Source organism: Bos indicus, chromosome 4, assembly GCF_029378745.1.
Source record: "Bos indicus isolate NIAB-ARS_2022 breed Sahiwal x Tharparkar chromosome 4, NIAB-ARS_B.indTharparkar_mat_pri_1.0, whole genome shotgun sequence".
In the NCBI taxonomy this organism is placed as follows: domain Eukaryota; kingdom Metazoa; phylum Chordata; class Mammalia; order Artiodactyla; family Bovidae; genus Bos; species Bos indicus.
The window spans coordinates 28,739,715-28,757,222 of NC_091763.1; the positions used below are offsets into that span (position 1 = coordinate 28,739,715).

The 17,508-nt window shown below is 40.8% G+C and overlaps 1 protein-coding gene across 1 annotated transcript; it reads right to left on the minus strand.

Annotated features, from left to right (window-relative positions):
- Positions 1–361: 361 nt before the first annotated feature.
- Positions 362–13,052, minus strand: POLR1F (RNA polymerase I subunit F). Its single transcript, XM_019958519.2, is given in 5 exon segments — positions 362–2,406; positions 2,408–2,798; positions 4,264–4,472; positions 6,733–6,874; positions 12,771–13,052. Coding segments are annotated over 5 exon segments (1,080 nt in total). The 5' UTR covers positions 13,013–13,052; the 3' UTR covers positions 362–2,310.
- Positions 13,053–17,508: the final 4,456 nt, after the last annotated feature.

Consider the following 17,508-nt stretch of genomic DNA (forward strand, 5'->3'; position numbering starts at 1 on the left):
CTCCATACTGTTCTCCACAGCAGCTGCACCAATTTAAATCCTTACTAACAGTGCAGGGGTTTTCTTTTTTCTCCACACTTTCTCAGCATTTATCATTTCTAGACTTCTTAACGATGACCTCTATGAAGTGACACCTCACTGTCATTTTGATCTGCACTTCACCTGTATGCCTTGTTTGGAGAAATGTCTAGTAGGTCTTCTACCCATATTTTGATTATGTTGTTTGGCTTTTTTTCATATTGAGTTGTATGAAGTGTTTGTATGATGGCAGGTGTGACTGGCGTTGTGGGAAGCATAGCCCTAAATACATTTCAAACTTCTATTTCCAGTGATTATAAGGAACTGAAGCGAGGGTAAGAGGTTTAGGTTAGGCTAGAGGGTTTTAATGAGCAAATTCCAAGACAGAAAAGGAAAAACCTAGATTGGTGTAGCATGTAAGAAAAGTTTTGAAGGATATATGGGTGAGACCATAATCAGAGGTTTCTGCATCAGGTACAGCCTGTCACTGTTGCTGTTAGAGGCAAGGCAAATGACCAGTTCTGCTGCTCTCACTGTGAGAAACCATGGGTAAATGCAGTTTCAAGTTCAGCATACTTTTTTCTTAACAAATGTAAAAATATGTGGGAATTTATTTTGGTAAGCCAGGATGTATTTTGATATGAATAGCATTAATTTAACAGCTTGCTTGGCCATTACCATCAGGAATTTAGAATTGTTTCACTAAACGTTAACTTTTAATATTAAGTCAGACATTATAATTATGTATTCAAATTTAAAAATTTTAAGGAAGCATTCAAAAAAACATTTTCTAGGTATGGCACTACATTAAACCCTGAGAACATGATTGGATTATTTTAAATTTTTTTCAACTCATCCTTCAAACCAGTGCACTACAAAACAAAGATAATACAGGCCTCAGATACAATTTTTAAATTAAAAAGCAAAAAAAAAAAAAAAACGAAAAAGCCAATTTAGTATTTACTCCACTATATCAAAATATTATAATCTCATCAATATACAAAACTGAGGTATTTCGCATTCTTTGTACATCTTCCAAGTCTGATGTGTGTTTTATACTGACACCTCATCTCAATTTGGACCAGATTCATGGTGAGGACTAAATACCTACATGACCTTAATGATAAGGAAGGACACCGGCTCACCCGTTCCCACTGGCTGGCACACCTGTTTACAAACTCACACCATGAACGACCCTCCCATTCCATCTTCTGTCGGTGCAGACAGTGAACCGTAAGGGCAGTACTGCGTCTGACATGAGATAAATGGCAACTGACGGGCTGCCATGCATCACAGCAGTGGGGAAAGAGAACCTGCCTTTCCTTTTCAGAACTTTCAGGATCAGCCATTCTCTGTCTGTCTTTCTTGCGTCGTGTGTGCGCACCCGCTTCTCCAGTGGCGCTCCATGAGGGAGGAACACTTCTGCCTTGTCTGCCATTATGAGTGACGGTCTACCACGTGTGACACAAATACACGGAATTCTGTTGAACGAATGGACACAACCTTGCACTGATTATCAGGCCGAACTCGCTGGTCAGTTCATTCTTCAGTGTCTTCCAATAGTTAAGACATATTCCACATTTTCTCAGGGAAAGCAGTGTGTAACTGTTTTCGTAATAGTTCCTAGTAGCTTAACTCAGTTACTAAAAATAGGGAAATTCCCCACTAGTCAGAATCACCTTTTCCTGTCTTCATCAGACTCTTCCTCCAACACACAACAAAAGCAGAATGGTTGAGACTGAGAGAGAAAAGAAAACACCACACATGCAGAGGAGGAAAGAACAGTCAGCACTGTTTCCTAACTCATGATGCACAGGGAGGGCTAGGTTCTAAAGAGCGCAGTTTCTAAAGAGCTCTGAAAACTTCAGAAATACCTCTGACAAACCATCCCAAGGTAAACAACAAAACTACTGCAGTGGCCATGATTAAAACAAACAAAAAACCTAAACTGGTGAATGACTTAAATTTTAAACACAGCCTAATGGCATGGCATGTAACATTATGCCTAAATTTAAAACCTGTAACCACCACCCCCCAAGCTCAAAACTAGTTCTGTATGATATACATTATGTCACTGTATTACAGAAGTCCTTTTGTTAGTCTCAGGCCTGTGGAAACCATTTCATTTAGAACACATCCCCTGGAAGAATGAAGGCAGTTCTTACCTTTCTATTCTGTATACAGTAAGTGGCACTTTAATAATACTGGTATTTTCCACATTAATTTTAGTACCAAAAACTCAACTAATCAAAACGTTCCTGTTATGCAAAATACTGCAATACAAAACATTTCTTAATTTAAACTTTCGTCATCTACTGTGTATAAATCTTTAAAAAACCAAATCCTGTTTAAAACGCACAAAAGAAAGTTACTTCTCCCTTTTCTTTTTAGGCGCGCGTTCCACAAGTGGCGTAAACTCAGCCTCCTCATTCTTTCGTTTCTTTTTTTTCTTTGTATGGTCACTTTGATAACCACTGGAGTCACTGCCTTGGAAAACAGGCTCTTGGTCCTGATGTTCCTGCTTCTTCTTCTTCTTCTTCTTCTTCTTCTTCTTCGGCTCTTCCTCCCAGAGGCCATTCACACTGTTACTGACGTGCAGGTCTGCCTCGTCCTTCGTGGCAACTTCTGCAAAGTCTTCCGGCTCTGTGGCACCGCCTTCCACTTCACATGGCTCTCGGTCTTTCTTCTTTTTCTTTTTCTTCTTGGGAGGTTTTTCGACAGGTTCATCAGCGCCAGTTTCTGGTGCTTCTTCAGGAACTGCGGAGCACTTGGTTTGTAAACTGTAAGAATTAAAAACATTTATAGGCCATTAAGCAAAAATAAAAGAACAAAGTAAGATCAAGAATAGTCCAACATGGTAAGGTCTTTCTAAATTATGACAGCAGTACAAAATAACACAACTGTGACACAGATTATCTCCCAGAACATTGACAGTCTTAGAAATGTTAAATTTTTTGTTTCCTGAGTATTTTTCCCAGACTGTTTCACACATTAAAAATGACATAAAAGTTTTGTCAAAACAGGGTTTCTGAATTTTAATATGGTTCAGAAAATGCTGAACCCTAAACATCACCATTCAGCTTTATTAGCCAAACCAGTAACATCTGATAGGAAGAAAACATACTTCTGGTATTTATCAAAATGTTGGAGTTCCCCATCTACTCTCCCAATCCTTGTTCCATTGTTTTTCTGAAACTGCTGAAGCCGTATTAGCTTCCCAGGCGGCACTAGTTGTAAAGACTCCGCCTGCCAACGCAGGAGGCCGTAAGGGACCTAGATTTGATCCCCGGGTCGGGAAGCTCCCCTGGAGGAGGGCCTAGCAGCCCACTCCAGGATTCTTGCCTGGAGAACCCCACGGACAGAGGAGTTTCATGGGCCAAGTCTGTGGGGTTGCAAAGAGTCGACACGACTGAGCGAGCACGCACGAAGCAGTATGATGCTGCAAAGCTCTAATAAAAACAAAGATCAGTGAAGTAGCTCTCTATAGAACTGCTGTCCCTTGAATTAGCAATAGCCACATAGAACTATTTAAATTTAAGTAATTTCAATAAGGTAACGTTAAAAACCCACTTCCTCAGTGACATACTAGTCACACATTTCAATTCCTCAAGAGTGAGGCTACTATTCTGCACGCACACAGCACACTTCTATCATTACAGAAAGTTCTGTTGGACAGCTGCTCTAAAACTTTAACCCATATTCTCATTTCTTAGCAACTTTTTCTAGATTCTGCCTTGATAACAGAGGAAGTATGACCCCTCAACCAGGCCCTGCCATAAAACCAGGGTCAGGATCAGAGTATTTCCTAAAAGAAGTCCAAACAAGAAAAATACAAAAATTAAATGATCTACCTGGTATAATGACAATAATCAAATAATTTTTGTTTCAACTGGGTAAAAACAAAACACTAATGGTTATGTTAATAAAATTACGCTTCTAGTAGTCCCGAGTTCAAGGATTAACTTTGATTAGCAACATACTAGTTGTTAATGTTAACATTAACAACAACATGACAAGACTTTGAAAAACTGAATTATTACGATGTAGACCACTGAGATGCAAAGCTTTAGAATATTCAATGCACTGTCATAATACTTAAGATTCATATTTACATTGACTCTGTGGTTTGGAAGTACAAATAGTCTAATAAATTAACTTTTAAAAGAGGGACTTAGGTTTCCTAAATTTAGAATTAAGTAGAAATGATTAAGTATCAAAATGGTAATAATGTGCTTAGGAACTGACCTAGCGATACTTAGTTTTCCCCGAATGCAGAATACTCCAGCAGCATCTGAGTCTAAACGAAATACTTCAAATTCCAGTTCATCACCCACGTTTATCTGTAGCGTCTGCCACTGGTCAGCTGGCATCTGCTCAGGTTTAGGGATGGAGGCGTTGAAGCACCCATGAACCAAGCAGCCAATGTGGCTCGAGGACACTTTATTCACTGTGCCCTGAGAAGAGGAAAAATGAGTATTACATCAAGAAGAGCGCCAAAAAGATGAAATGAACCTTACAGTCTTTAAACTGATCTTCAGAGAACACACCAAAATAATGGTACGATGTGACACCAAAAAAGCTGATCTTCATTTAAAGCTTGCCACACGTTACACTAAAATATCAATGTAGGAACGCTAGAATGTTTTAGAAAGCTCACCTTGAGCATGCTATTTTAACTAAATCATAACGCTATTAGAAGCTTTAAAAGTAAAATAACAATACATTCTATATGATTTTAAGGTTAAAATTTCCAAGTTTCCTGTTCCCTTAAGAATCAACAAATATAAACTAGATGAATGAAAATCTGAAGCTTTTTTAAAAAATCACCTTTTGAATTATAGAACTATAAATAACATATATATATACACAATGTGGTTTAATATCAGCACCTCCTTCCACATGTGACAGAGTAAAACCTGTCTGTCAACATAAGGAGTCCGGAGTCCAGAATGGTACCTTCCAGGTGGTCGGTACAAACTGGTACATCTATACAAGGGACTGTTATTCCGCAATGAAAATGAGCATCAAGAAAAAGACATGGAGGAGCCTTAAACATACAGTGCCAAGTAAAGGGACCAATCTGGAAAAGTTCCACACTCTGTGATTCCACCACATGATATTCTGGAAAAGGCAAAACTATGCAGACAATTAAAAAAAAAAGTAGTTGCCATGGTTTCCAGGGGAGAGAGGGAGCAACCAATAGGCAGAACACACAGGATTTTTAGAGCAGTGACCAGTTATTCCATAGGGATACTATAATGTTGGATTCATGTCATTATACCTTTGTCAAAACCCATAGAAGGCACAACAGAAGCAGTGAACTCTCCTATAAACCACAGACTTTACTTAATGTATCAATATTGGCTCAACAATTAAAATGCACCACATCTTATCAATAATAAGAGAAACATTATGTGTGGTTTTTTGGGGGTGGGTAGAGTGAGATGTGTATGAGAACACTATACTTTTCATTCAATTTTCCTCTAAAACTGCTGTAAAAGACAAAGTTTATCAGTTAAATACTCAATGAGGAAAGGAAAAACTATCAAAATTTTAGAATCGTATAGAATAATATCTTCACAACCAAGAGGGAGCCAAGTTTCTTTGGTGGGATCTAGAAAGCAGTAAGTATGAGAGTATAATATGATAAATTAGAGAAAAGTACCAATACAAGATAGCAGCAATGCTTTTGAAATGAAAAGACCAGTAACCTAAAACAGTGTTGCACATATATAGACATACAGATGTCAAAAGGCCCACGAAAAGACGCTCAACATGGCTTATTACTAGAAAAATGCACAGACGCCAAGGCGACTGTCACTGCACAGGTATCAGAACAGCCCTCACCAAGAAGTCCACAAACAACAAATGCTGGAGGACATGGAGAAAAGGGAGCCCTCCTACCCTGTTGCTGGGAATATAATAAACTGGTGCAACCACTATGGAGAACAGTATGGAGGTTCCTTAAAAAATTAACAACAGAGTCCCACATGATCCAGCAATTCCACTCCTGGGCATCTATCTAGGAAAGACAAAAACTCTACTTGAAAAAGATACAAGCTTCCAGTGTTCACAGCAGCATAATAACCAAGACATGGAAGCAACTGAAGTGTCCATCCACAGATGAATGGATAAAGATGTGTGATACATGCTGAAATATCACTCAGCCATGAAATGCCACTGACAGCCACATGCCTGGACCTAGAGATTATCATCCTACGTGAAGTTAAGTGAGACAGAGAAGAACGGATAAACATACGATATCACTTACATGTGGAATTTAAAAACACGATACAAATAAGCTTATTTATAAAACAGAAATAGATTCACAAAGGACAAACTTATGGTTACCAAAGGGGAAGGGGAGAGGGGATAAATTAGGAGGTTAGGATTAACAGAATAACAACCAGGATCTACTATGTAGCAAAGGGAACTATATTCAGTATCTTGTAATAATCTATAACAGAAAAGAAATTGAAAAATATATATACACACGTCTAAACTGAATCACTTTCCACTTGAAACAGAACAATGCAAATCAACTACACTTCAATAAAAATTAAAAACCTAAACTGAAAAATTTTCTTTAAAAATGATTTTTAGTTACCTGAAATAACAATCCTTGTAAAATCCCAAAGTGTACAGTCTCTTAAATTTTTCCAAATTACATAATTTAATAATTGTACAAAGAACAATAGGAAAAAAGATACATACCATAAGTTTTTGCCCTGGTTCAGGGCAGAAAACAACAAAATCTGCTTCAATGTTAAGATGAATGTGTCCTTGATCATCATAAATATCTCCTAATTCACCCACTACTTTGATGTTATCATAAGCAATGGGTACACCTAAAAGGCTATTAAAAAAAAAAAAAAAGGAAAGGAAAATGTTATTTATCCTCTTTTCCAACTAGGCCATTATACGGATTCCAAGTCCAGAAAGTATACATCTCCTAATATAATCACACCCATGTGAAAATATATACATATACAATAATATATGATTAGCCTGTAACAACTTTAGTGGTTCAATTTCACGCAAGGGTTCCAAAATAATGGTTAACTTAAAAATAATTATTCAAGGTGAATACCCAGAAACAAAATGTCCATTATACAAGAGCAATAAGTTGATCCTTCTTCCCTATTTGCTATCCATTTGACTTCTAGTTATGCTAGAATGAGAGGTAACAATGAGACTTAGTAAGAAACATGTCGTCCTGTGACTATTACTGCATCAAGGCAATTTTGGTATTACCCACCGTCACTGAGTATCTGTGCTAGATGGCAGGCAGCAGAAGTGTTAGGATTCAAGTGAAGCCCTGAATATTAAGGCCAATACCTTGAGGGAGAAAAATCCCCGAACTGCCGCTGTGGCTAGTGTAAGGAAGTAAGAAATACACTCATATTAGCTTTTGAGAACTGACTCTGACGCTGTAATCTGTAGCTTGACAGTCAGGATTAGGGGGCAACTACTATTTCCAAAGACAGGGAGGCCTGATGTGCTGCAGTCCACGGGCTCGCAGGGAGTCTGACACGACTGAGGGACTGAACAACTATTTCCAAATGTCATTTCCAAGTTATTAAAAATTAGAACTAATTAAGGAGACTGCCAAAGCCTTTGACTGTGTGGATCACAATAAACTGTGGAAAATTCTGAAAGAGATGGGAATACCAGACCACCTGATCTGCCTCTTGAGAAATTTGCATGCAGGTCAGGAAGCAACAGTTAGAACTGGACATGGAACAACAGACTGGTTCCAAATCGGAAAAGGAGTATGTCAAGGCTGTATACTGTCACCCTGTTTTTTTTAACTTATATGCAGAGTACATCATGAGAAATGCTGGGCTGGAAGAAACACAAGCTGGAATCAAGACTGCCGGGAGAAATATCAATAACCTCAGATATGCAGATGACACCACCCTTATGGCAGAAAGTGAAGAGGAACTCAAAAGCCTCTTGATGAAAGTGAAAGAGGAGAGTGAATAAGTTGGCTTAAAACTCAACATTCAGAAAACAAAGATCATGGCATCTGGTCCCATCACTTCATGGGAAATAGATGGGGAAACAGTGTCAGACTTTATTTTTGGGGGCTCCAAAATCACTACAGATGGTGACTGCAGCCATGAAATTAAAAGACACTTACTCCTTGGAAGGAAAGTTATAACTAACCTAGATAGCATATTCAAAAGCAGAGACATTACTTTGCCAACAAAGGTTCGTCTAGTCAAGGCTATGGTTTTTCCTGTGGTCATGTATGGATGTGAGAGTTGGACTGTGAAGAAAGCTGAGTGCGGAAGAATTGATGCTTTTGAACTGTGGTGTTGGAGAAGTCCCTTGGACTGCAAGGAGATCCAACCAGTCCATTCTAAAGGAGATCAGTCCTGGGTGTTCTTTGGAAGGACTGATGCTAAAGCTGAAACTCCAGTACTTTGGCCACCTCATGCAAAGAGTTGACTCACTGGAAAAGACCCTGATGCTGGGAGGGACTGGGGACAGGAGAAGGGGACGACAGAGGATGAGATGGCTGGATGGCATCACCGACTCGATGGATGTGAGTTTGAGTGAACTCTGGGAGTTGGTGATGGATAGGGAGGCCTGGTGTGCTGCGATTCATGGGGTTGCAAACAGTCAGACACGACTGAAGGACTGATCTGAACTGAAGGAGGCTGAGCTGGTGGCTTCACCGCCACAGCCATTACCTGTTTCAGCAAGCTTCCCTGACTCCCCAGGCAAAGCTGAAGCCATGCTGCCTCTACTCCTACAGGGCTCTGAGGAATGCGTGCATGCCAAGTCACTTCAGTCATGTCGGACTCTGCGACCCCATGGACAGTAGCCTACCAGGCCTACAACAGTCTGTCCATGGGATTCTCCAGGCAAGAATACTGCAGGGGGTTGCCATACACTCCTCCAGGGCATCTGTCCTGACCCAGGGGTCAAACTTGCATCTCTGTCTACTGCATTGGCAGGTGGGTTCTTTGCCACTAGAGCCACCTGGGAAGCCTGAGAAAGCTTATCACTGTTCTTATTTATCTTTGCCTATGTGTTTGGATTCTAGAGAGGACTCTTAGGCTTTTGAGAGCAGAGAACATTTTTGGTCAACTCCAACTTCTTGAATGGTTCACCCAGAATAAAAGAAAGAATTTATACCTAGGAGCAGTTGTTTTAAAACAGCCAGGAGTCACTAGAATGCAACTTAATTACCCAATTAGGAAATCCATAAACACTGAGATTTACTCCAGAAAGCCTTTCTTTGAATAACTAATTTCTGCATGTAGCTTTCCTAAACAGAACTATACCATCACTAAGACAATATTAGAGGCCCAGAAAACAGAGAGCAAGGAGGGGTTAAAAATAACTGCCATATCAGTTAAAAAACAAAAACAAGATTTTGTTTACCCAAATCAACTTTGTTTCCCCAAATCAGTTTCCAGTGGGGAGATACTGCTGTCCCGTTGGTGGCATTTGGGAGTTTGTGGGATAAATCATAGTTGTCACACCTGTGAAAGCCAGGGATGGGAGACATCCTGCCAGGTAAAAACAGCCCTACGCAATGAAAACTGTCCCCGGATCTGCATGATTTAAATGAGCGGACAAGCGTCATTTTATAAATATTTATAAATAGTGGATTATAGTACCTAACTTAATGTGTGTACGTATGAACATAAAATGATCTTTGCATGGTTTCAATATCAATTAAAATTTTCAGAAATACAACTAATATATAAATTCAAGAGTAGATTGTTTTGTGTGGCACTTTACTGAGAATTACATGATTTCTGAAGAGCATTTTACCACCATAGACACTGTATGTGATGTGAGTTGTCAACTCAAAACCCCGGCATCACTCTATATTTGCAGCTAATACTTTCACAATGATTCCAGATATAGCTTCAGGAGGCATCTAACTACTTTATTCTTTCCGGGTAGCCATGCTTGAACGCTGCTGAAATACATTTTATTGTATTAGAGTTCTAAATGAATTTTTCCCCCCTATTGTGTTGGTAGATCACTACTGGGTTGACCAGAAGGTTCGTTTGGGTTTTTACATGAATCTTGTGGTCAATCCAATATTATCTTTAAGTTTAATTTCAGAATAGTAAAATATGTTTCAAGAGAGCGAATGGAGTTCTGCAGGGTTCAGAACTGCTACCTACGGCTTGGGGTTTTTGGGAAACACCTCATTGCATAAAATATAGTAAAAATCATCAGAGAGACAAATACCTCAACAGTATATCTTTTCCTCTTTTGCTTTTCTGAAACCATCCTAAGTATGTTTCCAGGCAGAGTGGTAGCCTCACTTGAGGTATTGAGAGAACAATCATATCAAGTTTAAGGGCTCAGTAGATTGCATGCACGCTTAAGACTTTTATATATTATACATGAGAATAAAGGTTGCCTCTGTACTGAAGATGGAGAAGGAAATGGTAACCCTCTCCAGTATTCTTGCCTGGAGAATCCCACGGACAGAGGAACCTGGCAGGCTACAGTCCATGGGGTCACAAGAGTCAGACATGACTGAGCAACTAAACTACCACCTATACTGAAAAAGTTGAGTAAACACTGACTCTTCATGGAAACTGGTAGTTCATTTGTTCTTTGAGACATTTTGAATTAATAAACTGGAACTACTGGGAGGGAACATATTTGCCATTTTCAAATAACTCATGAGCTGTCATTAATGACCTCTCAAAGATAGAAATTTTAATGTGATTTTTAGAAAACTACTTTCTCTAAGCAGATTTTTCAAAACTGAAATGCGATCATCTTTTAAAAAATTATCACTGGGGAAAAAAAGGTGGACAATCTGTCAAAATAGGGCGCTGCTGAGATGACTAATGTAAGAGCCATTCTCAACTCTTTCCTTTCCTCATTTCTTAAACGGAGAGGCAGGTCCTCTCTGATGGTACAAGATGGCCCCAAAGTCTGGAAACAAACTATATATGATAAATAGTTGATCAGTATTACAATTACTGATATGTTCAAATGTTTTGTCCCTCATTATTAATCTATGATACCCCTTTTGCACAGAATAAACTGGAGTTTTCAGCACACCCCAAAAATAATGGGGTCAGGAGGGGAGTTCAGATCTGTTCAGAGTGCAATTGAGGCCACAGGGTCACACTATGCCAATTCTGTTACAGAAATTATCATTATCCAATCAGCTCTTCATCTCTCTGGGGGTAATGGCTCCTATTTCCCTAACCTGTCAAGTGGAGCCATTAATTGGTTACAGATCAAAGATTTGTTTATGTTTCCAGATTTTATGACTACCTTACATATCCTTAAGTCTCCCAAATGCAAACTCTCTCATCAGTTTTCTCTACACTTTATTACAGTCTCTTAATTATAAACATGTTCTCCATGCTTACTGTCTCACTCTCCTTAAACCACCACCTAACTCTATCAAGTGGTTTCTTAAACTACAAATCTGATTATATGCCAGAGATACCACTGTCTCAAGAGTGTGTCAAGTCTTTTCTGAATTGAAGGCTACCTAGAGGATGAAGTCGGAGAAGGCAATGGCAACCCACTCCAGTACTCTTGCCTGGAAAATCCCACGGACGGAGGAGCCTGGTAGGCTGCCGTCCATGGGGTCGCTAAGAGTCAGGCATGACTAAGCAACTTCACTTTCACTTTTCACTTTCATGCACTGGAGAAGGAAATGGCAACCCACTCCAGTATTCTTGCCTGGAGAATCCCAGGGACAGAGGAGCCTAGTGAGCTGCCGTCTATGGGGTCGCACAGAGTCGGACAGTACTGAAGCGACTTAGCAGCAGCAAGCAGCAGCAGAGGATGAAGTGGTAACCCGGTTTCTGGCTTAAGCAAACAGAAAAACAAGCAAAAAACCCAAAACACCTGGCAAAGGCAGGAAAGAAAGAACAAAATACATCCTCTGAATTATCCCCCACCCCATCTCTGATCCATTCCACCCCTAACTGCCCAGCTTTTCAGCTGTATCCAATGTTTTTCTCCTGATATATAAACCTGAGTTACAAAGTGCCCACAATTATCTGGTCAAAGTATTTTATTTCACAACCAGTATCCGTTTGTTTATGCCACTCTTTTTGCCCAGAATGCTACTATCTCAGAAGTACCCTCCTATCAAGTTGTTCTCAAAGGTCCGAAGATCCAGTTCACCACTCTTGACTATAACTTAGATTTGTCAGATTTTAACATTTCATTGGATTTATCTGGCCTACATCTCTTTTACTAGCGCGTATAGCTCCTGAAATAAGGGTCTTGTTTGTTTCTTTGGTTTTATTCCGCAGTTCTCCAGTATTCAAAATAGACCCACAAGTGCAAGTGTGTGCCCGTGCCTGGAGGAAGCTGTAAATTCTAAATCCTTAATCTATGTAGGATTCAGGATCCCTTGAGAAACTTTGCCCAAGTCATTTTCCAATATCTTACTTTAAATGCACTAGGTTTTTTTTTTTTTCAACTTCAAAAGCAACAGGCTTTCCTATTCTTAAAAAGGAAACAAGGTTAATAGTATTTCTTCATCCCTGACCAGGTCCAAGAGAAAAAAACACTGGGAAAGAACAAGGATCAAAACAAAACCTTTCCCGAGGTGGACTGCGACTCCAGAATGCCCCGGGGCTAAACTCGGGGCAGCTGGTGCGACCTCGTTCTGTTGCCACTAAACGTCCCCCTGTTGCCCCATCCCGTGCCCCAAAGGAGCAGCAGGCAACGTTAAGATTATTAACGTTAATATTATGTCCGCCCTGGTAACAAAAAACATAAGAGACCAGTACCTCTCGGAATAGCGCAGGAGCTCTGCATTGAGCTGTTCTCGAATACCGGTGCGTTTCTTGTTAAGATAGCGCGGCGACAGAGCGATGTGTCTTCGGTGCGGCCCCGCCACCAGGCAGGAGTAGCGGCTATTCACAAGCGCACAAGCAGCCGCGTAGGTAGGCAATTCTAGGCAAGGCAAGACGCCGGCTGGCCCTTCTGAGGCCGCCTTCGGCCGCGGAGCCACTGAGCAACCCGCAGCCATGCGGCTAGCTAGGTTTCCCACGGCGCGCACTAATGACGCAGTCAATAACCGCCTATCTCCGGACGCCTCCTTTTACGTCATCCACCAGCTACCACGCCCCTAGGAAGTTTCCTCTCCTGGGGCTGCAGTATTCAGTTTTTACCAGCAGGGGGCAACCATTCCCCCCAACTTGAACCACTGTGAAGCTAGGAACCTGTGGTTAAGGATTGAGTATTCTCTGAAGCCAACCATCACCTCATCTCTTCAGGGAGCACAAGCCTATGTTTTAGCTAACGCCCCTACTAGATTTAGAATGTAGATTTAATAGGGGTTCACACTTTGATCATATCCAGTAGTGAGGCGGTTTGGTAGATTTACAAGGTTAGACTGTACAATTATAAATTTAAAAATATTTATGGAATGTATTTCTTGCAGAGAATCCAATCCTAAAAAACAGTCCAGATGTCTCAAATGCAACCCTTCTGAAAACGAACCCTCTGTCTCTCTCCAGATCAGTTTCTCTCCTCATTCTGTAATCACTAATTCGGGAAATAATACATACTCCTCTTTTCAAAGGGCTCTGTCCAGCTGTCATCCTTGGGCCTCTCTGGCCTCTCCAAACATCACATCAGCCCGAACACCTGTGGGACCCAAAGATGAAACGTCCCTCTATTCGGACATTTCTCTCAGTCCGTGCTTCCAAAACTACAGAGTTGCGTGTGGAAGCTTACTTTCATGGCCAAGAAGTTTAACCAGATCTCTGAAACACAAATATGACCATGACTTGCCTTATTTAAAGCCCCACACAGGTGCCTCGTTTTCCAGAGGATAACCCAAACTCCTTAATCTGGCTATTAAATTACCAAGCCATTTTATGATTTGCACCCAGCATTTTCATTACCCACTCCTCGCTTTACACACTCAGCTAGCCACACCCATGTTCAGTGACCCACTTTCAAACCACCTCGGCCTCTCCCGACTACCTCTCTCATCCTCCCCCCCCCCCCCCCCCGCCCCACTACCTCTCTCATCTCCCCCGCCCCCCCCCCCCTTCCTCTCCTGCTCTTCAGTCTGATGCTGCTCCTTCTATCTGAGAATAGGGTAGCTTCTCTCATATGGGAAATTTCAGCTTAGATTTTACATTCATTTCCTCTGCATAGTTTTTTGTTTTTGTTGTGTTGCTAACCGCATGGACTGTAGCCCTTCAGGCTCCTCTCTCCATGGGATTTCCCAGGCAAGAATACTGGAGTGGGTTGCCATTCCCTTCTCCAGGGAATCTTCCCAACTTCCCAACCCAGGGATCCAACTGGAGTCGCCAACATTGGCAGGAGATTTCCTTAACCACTGAGCCACCAGGGAAACAGCAACACCCCACCCCACCCCACCCCCAACCCCCTGCATAGTTAACTACCACGCTATTTCTCTTCCCCACCTAAAGATAAGGTAGCTCTCCATCTTTGTAAATTACCGCCTTCTTGTTTTATGTTAATTTTATGTTAATTGCCTGGTCTTCCTCCTGTGCCTTCCACGGACCCCAGCTCACTAAGATTGGGACCCTGATATCAGTCTAGTTCACCACTGCAGCCCGTTATGACTCAAAAAAAAAAAAAAAAAAAAAAAAAACGAAAGAAAATTCATACTTTATTGGCAAGACAAGAAAAATTTAAACATAAGGATTTTGTCTGCTGGTCCCCCTCCCCTTTAGTGTGTATTGTGCCTGCACAGTAACCAGACCTCTTTAGGAGATAACCTTCCACCGCAATCCTGTAAGGGGCCACGATGACTCCCTACTCACTTTGAAAGCGCATATCTGGACTGTATAAACTGTCAATGCATCATTTGATGTATAACCCTTTGTCTCAAAAACGTATAGTATATAATTGTGCTTTGCCCTCAACAGGGAGACCACTCCTCATGTTGTGGAATCCAGAGTCGCAAAACACAGTGGAGTACAGTTTATTACGCCAGTGAGTCCAAGGGGAATCAGTTCCCAACAAGGACCCTGATGTTTCTGAGGGGCCCAGTTTTATACACCCCCACCCTGCCCACGTGACTTGTTACTTGTTAGCAACCTCTTTGTTGTATAGGACTGAGTTTTACAACAAGTAGGTGCTAGGAGAACAAACAATTAAGGTTAAAGAGAGGGGAACAATGATTATACATCAAAGGGGGATGTCTCCATGATGAATCTAACAGGGGCAGCCTGACCTCAACTACAATCTCCCTTTGCCATCTGCAGGGAAGGAAGTCTCCAGGAGACCTGGTTTTCACTAGCAAGTTTCCTCACTCCTGGGCAGGGTTCAGGCCCAGTTCACATCCTGTCTGTAAGACGCATGACACGATTCAGTATGGAGTCTCTCCTGCTTCCCTCTCATTGGCCCCAACACTCAGAGCTTTCCCCAGGTTTATAAACCTCAAATTGGCCTGAAAACAATTTTCCATTTCTTCCTTAGATTGACTATTAATTTCTTGTCGACACGATACATGAATGAATGTATAAATACATAAACGAATGATTAAAATAACAGGTGATGAAGAGCTTACAGTCTAAGTGATGAAATATGCATCTAATAGATGTTTATGCCTAGATCCTAAGTGCCAAGAGAAATGTATATCAATTAGTGGTATGAGTATAACACCCTCCCATGTGCCCTAGGTACTGTGAAAATGCCTAATCTCTCTATACCTGTTTTCCACTTGTAAAATCAGTGTACTATAGACATTATAGAAGGTTTAAATAAGGTAAATAAAAAGCGTTTTCTTTAGTACTTTTTAACTGACTCCAAATTTAGCATGAGATGAGAATGGGATAAAACTGCTCCCAAAGCCCAATGGTAAATATGTTACATTTACAAATGATTACCTTGCCTTTACCTTGATTTTGCTGCAAAGCCCTGTAGCCTCTCAGTGTTAGACTCTGTAGTCCAGTATTCTCAACCTGGCAGAACCTTAAAATCCCCTGATGCCTAGGGGGCATTCCAGAGCAATTTGGTCAAAATCTATCTTTGAAGTGAAGATGTATCTAGATTGTCTGCAGATGATAAAACATGAATAAAAACAATTTTTCCAAACACAATTTAGTGAAACAATAACAATAACCAAAAACAAACAAACAAACAAAACAGTTGGACATCAGAACAATTAAGTTAAAACAAAACTTACCTGAAATCAACTAACTCAGGTAATGATTTTACACAAATGTAAAATATGAAGTAATTTTGTAACTCTTTGGATTTTTAAAGGCAATTTTCTTGTTTGACTTTGAAAACTTTTTAAGTTTTTAGTGCCTTACATCTGCTTTGACTGTTAGCCACTAACCACATGTGCCATGATTTCAAGGGATAAAAGAGTGATTCAGCCTGCATGTAAATGATGACCATCATGGAGTGACTTACCCAATACCCAGGGAAGAAAAAAAAAACAAGTACCATGAGATCCCTCCTGTTGTTGAAGATTTTGGTTATTACAGTTCAGTTCAGTTCAGTTGCTCAGTCGTGTCCGACTCTTTGCAACCCCATGAATCGCAGCACGCCAGGCTTCCCTGTCCATCACCAACTCCCTGAGTTCACCCAAACTCATGTGCATCCAGTCAGTGATGTCATCCAGCCATCTCATCCTCTGTCATCCCCTTCTCCTCCTGCCCCCAGTCCTTCCTAGCATCAGGGTCTTTTCCAATGAGTCAACTCTTCACATGAAGTGGCCAAAGTATTGGAGTTTCAGGCTCAGCATCAGTCCTTCCAATGAACACCCAGAACTGATCTCCTTTAGGATAGACTGGTTGGATCTCCTTGCAGTCCAAGGGACGCTCAAGAGTCTTCTCCAACACCACAGTTCAAAAGCATCAATTCTTCAGTGCTCAGCTTTCTTCACAGTCTAACTCTCACATCCGTATATGACCACTGGAAAAAACATAGCCTTGACTAGACAGACCTTTGTTGGCAAAGTAATGTCTCTGCTTTTTAATATGCTGTCTAGGTTGGTCATAACTTTCCTTCCAAAGAGTAAGCATCTTTTAATTTCATGGCTGAAATCACCATCTGCAGTGATTTTGGAGCCCCAAAAAATAAAGTCTGACACTGTTTCCACTGTTTCCCCATCTATTTCCCATGAAGTGATGGGACCGGATGCCATGATCTTCATTTTCTGAATGTTGAGCTTTAAGCCAACTTTTTCACTCTCCTCTTTCACTTTCGTCAAGAGGCTCTTTAGTGCCTCTTCACTTTCTGCCATAAGGGTTGTGTCATCTGCATATCTGAGGTTATTGATATTTCTTCTGGCAATCTTGATTCCAGCTTGTGCTTCTTCCAGCCCAATGTTTCTCATGATGCCCTCTGCATATAAATTAAATAAGCAGGGTGACAATATACAGCCTTGACTTACTCCTTTTCCTATTTGGAAGCAGTCTGTTGTTCCATGTCCAGTTCTAACTGTTGCTTCCTGACCTGCATACAGGTTTCTCAAGAGGCAGGTCAGGTAGTCTGGTATTCCCATCTCCTTCAGAATTTTCCACAGTTTAT